This window comes from Porites lutea, chromosome 9 (assembly GCF_958299795.1).
Source record: "Porites lutea chromosome 9, jaPorLute2.1, whole genome shotgun sequence".
Taxonomy (NCBI): domain Eukaryota; kingdom Metazoa; phylum Cnidaria; class Anthozoa; order Scleractinia; family Poritidae; genus Porites; species Porites lutea.
The window spans coordinates 14,898,697-14,909,910 of record NC_133209.1 but is presented as its reverse complement, the minus strand read 5'-3'; the positions used below and the strand labels follow the sequence as shown (position 1 = coordinate 14,909,910).

General features: G+C 38.2%; 2 protein-coding genes across 2 annotated transcripts; both read right to left on the bottom strand.

Moving 5' to 3' along the window:
- Positions 1-1,191: 1,191 nt before the first annotated feature.
- On the bottom strand, positions 1,192-5,354 carry LOC140947238 (uncharacterized). Its single transcript, XM_073396297.1, has 5 exons — positions 5,222-5,354; positions 4,010-4,102; positions 3,524-3,620; positions 2,038-2,206; positions 1,192-1,337 (listed from the first exon to the last, which is right to left on the bottom strand). Exons 1-5 carry the CDS (start codon positions 5,256-5,258, stop codon positions 1,290-1,292), a joined length of 444 nt encoding a protein of 147 aa, XP_073252398.1. The 5' UTR covers positions 5,259-5,354; the 3' UTR covers positions 1,192-1,289.
- A 1,073-nt stretch (positions 5,355-6,427) lies between these two features.
- Positions 6,428-10,744, bottom strand: LOC140948925 (uncharacterized). The gene is made up of 6 exons (XM_073398188.1): positions 10,736-10,744; positions 9,677-9,767; positions 9,022-9,115; positions 8,331-8,511; positions 7,508-7,661; positions 6,428-7,135 (listed from the first exon to the last, which is right to left on the bottom strand). The coding sequence occupies exons 1-6, from the start codon at positions 10,742-10,744 to the stop codon at positions 7,080-7,082; spliced, it is 585 nt and encodes a 194-aa protein (XP_073254289.1). The 3' UTR covers positions 6,428-7,079.
- Positions 10,745-11,214: the final 470 nt, after the last annotated feature.

Here is an 11,214-nt window from a genome sequence, read left to right as displayed (position 1 = left end):
TAAAAACGGTGTGTTCACACTACAGTGAGCAAGGAGTACCCTACGCAGACACCGCTCCCGGGCACCAAGTGTGGACACAGCCATAGTTGTCTATGCAAATTCCTTTCTAAACTCGCACTTAACGTAAGGAGACCTCGCTCTAATTAAGGTATAGACCTGTTTGTCAAGGAGTTTTAGGATGACATAACGTACGCTTCGTTTCAAAAACCTCCTTAAACAGCTTCGGTAAAACTCAAAAAGGCGATTACTATTTATCCCTAAGAACGGTCAACAACTTTCTCAAGTGTTCCTCACTGAGGTGGAGTCAAGGATGGTCTTTGTAAGCCTTGTAAGCGGCCTGAAAATATGGCTATACTCGACATCTTTTGATCCTTGTAAGAGTGGATCGCATTGTATAACATGGGAGTATGTGGTGCGTGGGTAATAACACTATACGGTACACAGTCGTTCAATAAAAATTGTTTTAAACAGAATTTCAGGTGATACGTTAGTGACATATATTTTCTGCAACAAACTTCCACGGTTCTATACAACGAATCTTTAGCTCTTTCATAAATTTGACTATGCAATTTCCACGTTAGTTCGACTTGTAAGCTGTTTGGTTTCCTAAAGTTTCGCCCTAGTCTGTTTGTCTTTTAGCAGTGATTATCTTTGATGTTAGGCACGATTCATCTGACCATGTTGAGTTTTCTGCAGAAAACTGTTAGAATCACTCCTAGACAAGCTTTCACTCGTGATTAATCTGTTGTCCAGTTCCATCTCTAAGCACCCGCAATCAAAGATTAATAGCCATGTTTTAAAATAAGGACAAGCACAGTAAGTGTCAAAAAAAGAAAATTTGAATGTCTCAGTTTCATTTTACCCAGATAGGTTTGTTGGTTCAGGGGCGGATCCAGGATTTTTTTTAGGAGGGGGTGCACTCGTCTCTTGCTCTACTTCAACACCAATAAACCACATAGTTTTTTTTGCAGAATACCAGTTGGGGGGGGGGGGGGTGCGCACCCCTTGCACCCTCCCTCTAGATCCGCCCCTGTGGTTTTTGCTTTTGTGAATGTCACAATTGAGTTTGTAAGAGTAGTGCATGCACAAGTTTTTAGGGAGATTAAGGCAAGACGTGATGACGTAAAGGCACTCAATAACTTCAAGTTTAAAAGTTACATATTTTGTATTTGATTGAATCATACAAAAAACATCAAGAACAGGAGTGTGAAACTAAATATTTTACATGACGTTTCTCTAAACTAAGTGGTTTATTGTTTCCTCCTTGTTGTCTTTGGTTTCTTGTTCAGTCATTGAAAATGGATCGGTTGAAGTCTGTGTGGCCACACCCAGTAACCCTGAAAAAGATAAAGCAACTAGAACTAATTCCCTTTCACTGTCTCAATACCATTACACACACACACACACACAAAAGACGATTTACAAAGTCATGGAATAAGAATAAAAAGAGGATAAGACTGCGACCGAAAATGCTGCTCATGAACGTATGCAGTTATGACAAGGTCTCATAAAAACGAAACAACTAGCCTTGCAGGCTATGTCAAGTTCTGACTTCTGAGATCGTATTTTGATGTATTACAAAGTTAACTTTTCTACGTAGAATCAGTCTTGCATTTCTGTTTTTAATTAAATGTTTGCGTAGAAAAACACATCTGTTAGACGTTAGAATAAAAAAAAAAATGCGATTGGGCGATTGAATTTAGATGGAAATAATATAATAGTGTCATGATTCGAGGCGAGGTACTCTTGGCTCTTTTATATGACTTCCAATAGTTGATTATATGCTATTATTTTGACTTCAAAAATTGTATCAGAATATGAGAAGGCCATTGAACAAAACTACAATTACTGTACATCGTCGCGGAAATCATTCTTGGTCAGGTATTGAGTGGTGGTGTAGGTATTGCTCAAGTCTACCTCATTTGCTAATCATTTCCACAATCGCCACTTCCCAGTGCTTCGAACAATTCAAAGACCAAAAAGAAATCTAAAATCGCACGCTCATATCATGACGTCATATCGAGAAGAGACGCTCACCCTGTTCGGGAAATTAAAGGCGTTTGTCATACTCTGGGGGTGGGGGTTGTTTTTCCGCAGCGGGGACGTGGGAAGGGTCCCTTGTTTTGAGTCATCGCTCTTTCTGAAATTTGCCCTGTACGTTGATGTTCCAAAGGGGTCCTTTGACGGATATTCATATGGAAGAGGTCTGAAAGAAATGCATTCAGAAAAATAGATCATTAGTTTTGTTCAAGGTCGCCTGTAAAGGATTACCATATACAAGGATATTGTTACCGCTCATGGCCACGCAGATAAAGCCGGGGACCTCAGCACTGGTTATTAAAAAACTAGGGATAGCCGCATATTTTATAAGATAACTAAGCAGACAACCTTATAAAGGGGGAAAAAAGCGTTAGCTCTAAGCAAAATAATCAAAAAGGGCGAATTTTAGCGATAAACAGCAGGCACGTTTTACTTTAGTCTCCCAAGGCGTTTAAAAGTGGAGAGTGGCTGTTTTTTTCTTTCTCACATTTCTCTGCGACGTCCCCTCTGAACGCCTGGAACAGGCTAGTTGTATTTCCGGCTAACGCGATTTTACTACGGGGTATTACAAATTGAATTAACTGAACTGGGGAGAGTGGGCACAAGCTGTAAGCGCAACGATTTGTGGGATCTTTGGGTGGACAAGCGTTTGTTATAATTGGTAGTTGGTATCCTAGGCAACCACTAACTAGACAACAACAAACGCTTATTCAACAGAACGATCCCACAAATCTTTGCGCCGGAACCTTGTACCCATTCTTCTCCTGGTTTTGGAGTGGTGAATTTTCGTTCCCGAAATTTTTGCATTTGATATATGTGAAAAAATAACAGAGAGAGTCGTAATATCTGATTACAAGCCCAAGTATTGCTTACCTTCAAGCCCAAGTTATTGGAAAGGTGGTTTACGCTTTCCACTGGATAAATCTTAATCCTATAATTATATAACACAACTGGCCTTCCTAAAACTTATTCGTTGTGTAGTGTTTTATCCGATTTATACTACTACTGTACATGAGAAATTTCTTCAATTTGATCGGCTTAGAGCAGTGGTATTTCAGCTTAATTTGAAATACCTACAAGTGAAAATTACAAAACCTTTGCGGGTAGTAGTATAAACAAATAAAAGCATGATTTGTCCGTGATATTTGGCATAAACACCACTCGTGAAATTTCAAAATTGTGTCAAATTTCACTCGCCTAAAGGCTCGTGAAATTACGTTTAACAATTTCGAAATGTCACTCGTGGTATTTATACCAAATATGACTACAAATCATACTATTACGTATACAAATACCGCTATCCAACGTTAAAACAACCGAGGGCAGAGCTCTAAGCCCTTCAGAGACTCCTTGAACATTAGCTAATCAAAACCTACCATGTTCTTACACAGTGTAGTGACGAAGTGACTGCTAGGGTATTGGTATTTTGAAATAGAGCTCAGTGTAGCTCAACATGTGATTTAGCGAGCACAATGTGACTTACTTGGCGCTGGGAGCAGGTGGTCCAAACGATCCTTGAAACTCTGTACTGTATTTACTCTCTGTACTTACTGTACGATGTCGCGAGTAGTTTATTGGAGCTGAAAAGCGATAGCAAATATAGTGTACACTTAACTGATACGTATTTATATTTTGCAATAGTTTCTTACCATAATCAACGTCATCATCATCATCATCATCATCATCATTGATAGTTTTGCTTTGCGTTTTTGTTTAGTCTGTTTCTTCGTTCTCCTTTGTTTTCTTTTCTACTATGCATGACGTGCTGAAAAGACGTTATCGCAAAAACCCCCAATTTAGTTTACCTCCAAAAAAGACCCTTCGGTTATCTTTGGATATTCTTTGGCAGAGCAGACTATTAAGCCTACCTAGCCGGCTAGAAAATGAGTAATTGACCGACAATTTATTTGCAATATAATGTGAGATATCCATCGACTTGAAAAACGTGAGAGGGTATTGAAATACTCACGCAGGTTGCCAGTTGACCTGTGTTTGAATGATTTCTGTGGAGTCACAGACTGGCGGATGAAGTCCTTTTGGTATGTTGATAGTATGGGAGTCGCTACAAAAGAAAAGTAACCAAGACCTGAGAAAACAACGCCTTAGTATTATGTAACATTACTATTTGATCAAAGTCAACCGTTCAGCGTGTGCTTCATCGATAAACCGCAACCTCGTTTTTCCCCAACTTAGAGGGGAAACGCCCATACTGAGTTGTTATCGACCACTTCGATCGAACATAGGGCCTCACTGTAAAGATAATATCCCTAGAGAGAGGAAATGATGTGTCTTTTTCAAATGGCAGAAATGCTTTTTTTATGCTCACGAATTTGGCGTTTTAGGTACCCACATCACGTTTCATGAAACTGTTTAAAGCCAGAAGCTTTACCTCTATATACACCATATTGCTGTTCAATAGAGCATTTTCATTTTATATTTGTCAAAACTATTTTGACTTCAGTAGAAAAGACCCAGACACCTTAGTTAAAATGACCAACTTTGCCGGTAACATCATTATTAACTATTTTTATCTAGCCGGCTGCGAGAGCACACGCCTTGCCAGCTTCTTTTGCTTCACAGGTGTGTTCTCTCACAGGCCACCCCTGTTACTTTAAAACAGCTCTTGAACGTTACGCGCTAAAGTTTTATTCATTCAAAACCTAAACCTAGCCCATTCACAGTAAAAACTGAGAAAACCTTCAGCTAGTTGTACGGTTCAACACCAGGGTTCTATGCGTTGGATTTGTATGGGAAAAAACCTACCCCAAAATGCCCAGCTTCCCCCTAAAAATTTGTTATCATTACAGTACAAAAGTAACTATATTGGAAAAATCATCCAGACGCGACGAGGTCAGTGTACACACTGTAACATTTCTCAAAATTGTGTCTCAAAATGCACCAGATTCCATCTCACCGCATAATTATTCATTTCAAATCGGCTAGACTCCCACGTGCTGGAAGGTGTTATTTTCGGTTGGAAAAAAGACTTTTCGGCGTGTAAACCCATAAAGTTCAGTTCTTTGGCACAATTTCAGATTATCAAGAGATTATTTAAAGTAACATAAACATAAGTATATTTCAAGTATTTACATGCAGATGCCGAAGAGTCACATCTGAGTTCGCATACAGTGTGTACGTTAGTTATAGAATTACACATATATATAGTAAGTCAGTTATTTACCTATAGGAGGTAGATATCTCCCGCCTTGAAAAGGCATGTCACATGGTACTGTACACAGCAAGCAATCCAAACTGTTTCCAACAATCAACTTCCTTGTTCAAGAGTCCATCTAGTGAATAAAACATTCATGAATCAAATTGTAAATTTACTTCTGCAACTAATAAACTGCTATACATATGTAAAAGCATATAGAATCAATAACTTCTTGCCGTGATATTAGATGTAACGACTATAATGTTTTGGTGAAGCATGGGAAGTCCTAAAGGTTCGCATCCAAAAACCTTTCTTAGCAAGCCAGTTTTAAAGAATAAGAAGAGATCCAAAGAAAGTTACTAACGTTGCTCAGTTTTCTCGTGAAAAATACTTTACAAGTTAAGTATACAATATAAGAAGTGTTAACTTGTTTTCGACTTATTTAAGAAGTTGTTATCACTTCAATCCAGTATGTACAATATCAAGCCTTTGTTTTCAGTGTTAGCGTTATGCTTAGATGTCGCTAATCAAAGAACACTACTACAAAATACGCTGTTAGGGAAAACAGGATCAACAAAAGTCAAACTCTTTTAAAGCAAAACTCGCTCACCTGAATTTCAAATACCGGTATTTTTGAGGCACGTAGCAGGTAGCTTACGTTTATCGTTTCATTGTCGTCGTTTCCACGGTTTCCTTGAACAAACGGCTAATTCCCCTGATAAACGTGTAACTCTGATTGGTTATCTAATGATCTTTTTACTTATCCAACAAAAGATGTGCGTCGTTCCGATCTGTTTGAAAAAGTCAATTCAGGGACCCTTCCTTTCCAAATAAAGAAACTTTACTCAAAAGTAGAATGTTAAAGGACCTTATTTATAATAAACGTTTCCTTAGAATGATCACAAGTTTACAACCACACATAACTCGTTTTAATGATTGAGTCTCAGTGAGTGAAAAATTAACACGAAACGCAAAATTTTTCACTGTCAAATGTGTAAATAAAATTAGTTATGTCTGTCTCAAGACTAAACTAACAACAACAACAACAACAACAAAAAAACAAGGCTTTCTAACTCAAATTCACCTGAATCCCTCATTAAGGCTGGAGAATTCAGGATAAAATGTAAGCAAACTCAGAAGATTTCAAAATTCAGAGCGCAGTGGACCCGCGCGCAAACGTCCACTTAACATGTGCATTATTTGGCAATTCCTTTAAGAAAAAGGCAAACAGAGTTAAACAAATATTTACAAGTTTATTGACTTTATTGCTTCTCACCCTGAGGAACAAAATACAATGTATTTGGCGTGTTGTTTGCACAGTACTCTTCAAACGCTTGAAATGTGTACTTGCACACAAAAGACGAGATTACGTGTGCAAACCAATTAAGTCTCTGTATAAATTACTTTACTGGCGTCAGGATATAATTATCATTCAACAAGTGCAATACACGATTCATTTACAGACTTCGTATTCAGTGCTGAAATTAATGCACCTCACTGAGTTACGGAGTTTACTTTGTTACTTTTGTAGCCGTTTTAGCGTGGGGAGGAGCGTTGCGTGACGACACTTAAAACGGCTGTGAATCGCGGTCCGGTGAAGCAGACTAGCGGTCACGGACTCACGGTTGCTTATCCAGTTTTTCCGCACTTTCTAACCCGGTCCATATATGATTTGAGCTCTCAACGCATTTCATATTGCTGACTTTGCTTTTGAAAAAATTGCCACCGTTTTAAAAGCAAAGATTCTTGTTTGCTTATTCTTGTGTCACGAACAAAAAATTGAGTCGGGTATTGCTCATCAACAGCAAAAGAAAATATTACTTTTTACATTTTGTCCTACAACTAAGTTGCACGAGCTCATTAAAAAAGTATAAAAATATCGTTGTCATCTTTGAAGATGTAATATACCATTGGCTCCGCTGTGACTTGACATGGGTACGTCTGGTAACAAATAAAAAAAGGAAAGAAAAAAAGCGTTAGTTCTAAGGTGGTTAAAACATTTATCATACATTGCCTGTACATTGCCATTATTCACATTTCTTTCATGAAACCATTGATTAAGCGGTGAATAAAGATGTGGCTCTATTTTCATTTTATTTCATTTCTTTCCCCTAATCAGTTGCCTGTCCCCGTATTAAACGTTGTTATGAAAATGTGTAAGTTGCGATATCTATAACCAGAGGCAATTATAACAGACATAACTGAGGGTCAAGCATTTCATTACTTTTTTTTCAGTCACCTCAGATAGGAAGTTTATAGACTTTATATCCACGCGTGAGAAAGAACTGAAGAACATATACACACACTAGTCACCTTGGATTGGAAAAACATAATCCTGTTGATAAATGGACCGTGTCTTATCTTGGCACACTTGCTTAAGGAGCTCGGAGCTGTTGGATCCTTCTAGGGTATGTGTTTGACGGCCCACTGGAGGTAACTTCTGGTAATGAGACCATACGAAATAGTCCTAAAAAGAGAGGCAAATTGGTCAGTTGGTAACCGTTGCTGTAAAAGCTGTTTTGACAATTTCTGCTCGCTAGAATTAGTAAGTGTTGATGTGACGTAGCGGATAAAAATCTGTTTGATTACACGTTAACAGCTGTAGGACTGGAAAAAGCTGCTTTTCAATGCGGAGTCAAGGCTCGGTTGCATAAAACGGTAGGTACTGTCTTGGCCCAGTTGTTCAAAGGCCGCGCTTTTAGCGCTAACCCGGGGGTTAAATTGGGATTCGGTTTTCTTTCTCTGTGTCCAAAGGCCTTTTCTAGGATAATTGTCTCTATTCTTTTTAGAGCATCCAATCATCAAGACAAAGGAATCACTGACACTAAATTTGCTTTTTAAGCTTTCATATCTGAACTCAAATTTCGCACTAAACCTGGGTTTTCAATTCTTAAACCCAACTTTGACCAGCACGGTCTTGGAAGAAAAACCTTCTGTTTCGAAGCCCCCGTAATCTTTTAAAAGCCGACTTTTAATGCAACGAGGCCAAGGAGGAAAAAATGAAAAATCGAAACCAAGAGAGGATAAAGCTCTCTTGTCGTCACGAACAAAAAATTGAGTCGAGCATTGCTTATCAACACCAAAAGAAAATGTTACTTTTTCCTCTCTTGTCAAAACGGATTAAGTTTTGACTTACTTTTGCTGGATGGTTGAACACTTGTTCCATGTTGTGAGGATGAGGGTTGTTGTTCCGATATCCTGAGGAAGTGCCAAAAGGCACCTTTATCCGAGGCTTACTATGATGACTCGGATAATGGGTCCTGTAAGTAGAGTTCACGGCTGGTTGTCCAGGTGGATAAAAGCGGGATGTTCGTACTCTGAAGAGGCACAATACAATGTAATGTTAATGAAAACAAAGCTTAACGGAAGAAAACCCTCCCCAGTAGACATTTTCACTCAGTATGGCCTGGATCGTAGCCTTTACACCTCCCCTAACACCAACGTCTCCCTTAGGGAAAAATGTCGTATTAGGGGAGGGGTAGGTGCAAGTCCTGGTGAATCTGTTGGACAAAATATTTGTCTAGGGAGGGGTAGGATCCGAAGCAATCATGAACACGGAAAAAGTTTTTTTTATTTTGGAGCGATGTCTTTGAATAAACGATGTTGTGTTTTCAAAGTAAAATTTCCCCGCTAAAAAGAAATAATTATTAAAAAAAAAACTCTGCCTGGCTGTGAAGCAACGTAGCATTGAAAGAGTTGAAAGTTTCCGCGATTTCCAGCTGAACGCCTGTGACAAACACCTCCTTGCGCACTTGCGCGCGTATCTTTACACGCAGGATTTTCTCGCGCGTTTTTCTCGTGCCAAAAGGACTGTGTGGACGTGGTACCTTGCGTTTGGAGCAGGTTGTCCAAAGGTTCCCGTATATTCCTTGGTGTATGTAGTCACAAAAGCAGATGAAACCACCTGAATATCCTGTGAATCTACAGATGGTGAAAAAAAAAATAGAAATAAATATTGATAAAAAACACGATTAACTTATTTTCTTAAAAGCAGCTTGACGACGGCAAGATAAGCTAGCTTAATTTCCTCCCTTTTCATATTCTTTTAAGAACCTTTTCTTTCAGTATAAGAAAAAAAATCATTATTGTGCTAAAGACATTTTGGCAGGAAAATAAAGTTGTGCAAATCAACGCAAAATAAATTGTTGCATATTACTGTTATTACAATTCAACAAAGCTCATTTGGTCGAGCTCTTATAAGCAGCTTGCATGTCGGATAGAAATTTAAACCATCGCAAGGAACTGAAATAATAACAACAAGATCCCCACGGCGCAACAAAGTTATAAACGAGCTGAATGAATTGCTACAAAATAAAAGCAAGATTTAATTCCTGCATAGGTTATGTTAATTTGAACTGCTAGAAAACCCTTGTCGTTTTTTTGTCTCCCTGACCTTACGACCTACTAAACTCCATACAACTGATCCTAAAAACTCTTAATATTAAAAACATACAAAGGGATAAACGAGACATCGCAACTTACTTGCATCCGAAGTTGTGAAGCTCCTCACGACGAAAGCTGCGATAACCCTCGCCGATGAATAAAACAGCACGCTCTGAAACGCGTACTTCGTCTAACGATAGTACTCTTTGTACCCTTCTAAAGTTGGTTCTATAATAGCACGCCGATTGTGTCAAGAGGTGAAAAAACTGTTTTTCACATAGGAAGTAAATATATTTTGGTCAAAGGGAAGCAGCTGAACTCCTGTTGCTAGGTTAGTTTCGTATTCCACTAAACTTTGTTGTCATGCTGTACAGGGCATTTCTATAAGTGGCTGTTAAGTATATTCGTCCTGGCATGCGGTGTATAAACAGTACTAACAAAGAAATGGATTACACCATTGTTTTTGTTGTCGGACTAAACAAAACACACCTTGTGGGATGGTGTACACAATCAATAAAGGAATGAATATATAAGCGTCAGTTTAGTTCATTAGTTAGCGAGAAAGACACCAGTCTTACTTTAAAGAATACCTGCCTTCTATCTTAATCTAGTGTTAAATGTCTTCAATAAGCTTGTACTCCCCTTTAAAAAAAAACCACCAAGCGGAAGAGTATTTCTCAGAAGCGTTTATCAAACCTCGTCAACAGACTACTTAAATATTTACACGATTGGAGAAAAAAAAAATGACGAACAGAAGTAAAGTATTAGATGAAATCTTGTTAAAAGGCCGATGCTCGTGTGGCGGTTTTTTTTTCTGTAACAGGTAACCAAGACGCAAAATTTTAGTAAGTACATTGTATTGCATTCTCTTTCTTCTTTTTTTTTAAAAATGTAAATAACATAAAAACTGGTTACACTATTGTTTATTATTTGATTCTTTTATTACATTTAAAGCACACCCTCTAAGAAACCGATTAGTTGCCAAGAAAGGTAGCACTTTTTAAATAAATACTAAACTAGGTATTTACACAATCTTTTTACAGCCGAAGTCACATGAAATGGAAAATGAAATAGGGCCACGATGATGTCTATTATTTTTTTAGCTGCAAACTACATGATCATTTATCAGTGACGGTTAAAGGTGTAATAGCTTTCCACCTCCACCATTTGACAACTTCGGACAGGATGTGACAACTTCTCGTATATCACGGTTAATAAAATAATAGTGGAGAACATTACTTAATTATTGTCCATCGGATCGAGAAATTCTTCAAAGATCTATTGCAAAAAAGTTCGATGCTGTGAAAAAAAACTTAATTTGATTTTTGGCATTAGATGCCTTGAGCAGCTTTTTTTATGCCGAGAATGACAACGCAAACAGTATTTTTTTTTTTTTGCGGAGAGGAAACAGTGGCCGTTTTTATGCTAGAGACGTTAAAGTCGTCTTAAGACGACTTTAACGTCTAGTATAAAAACGGTAAATAAGGCAGACGACTTTAACGTCTTCTGTTAAGTGCGTCCGAACGACGCACTTAACAGACGACTTTAACGTCTCAGACGTTAAATGCGTCTAGACGACTTTAACGTCTCTACGGCTAGTGTCTTTATGGAATGCAGTAAATTATTGCAGGAAAAAC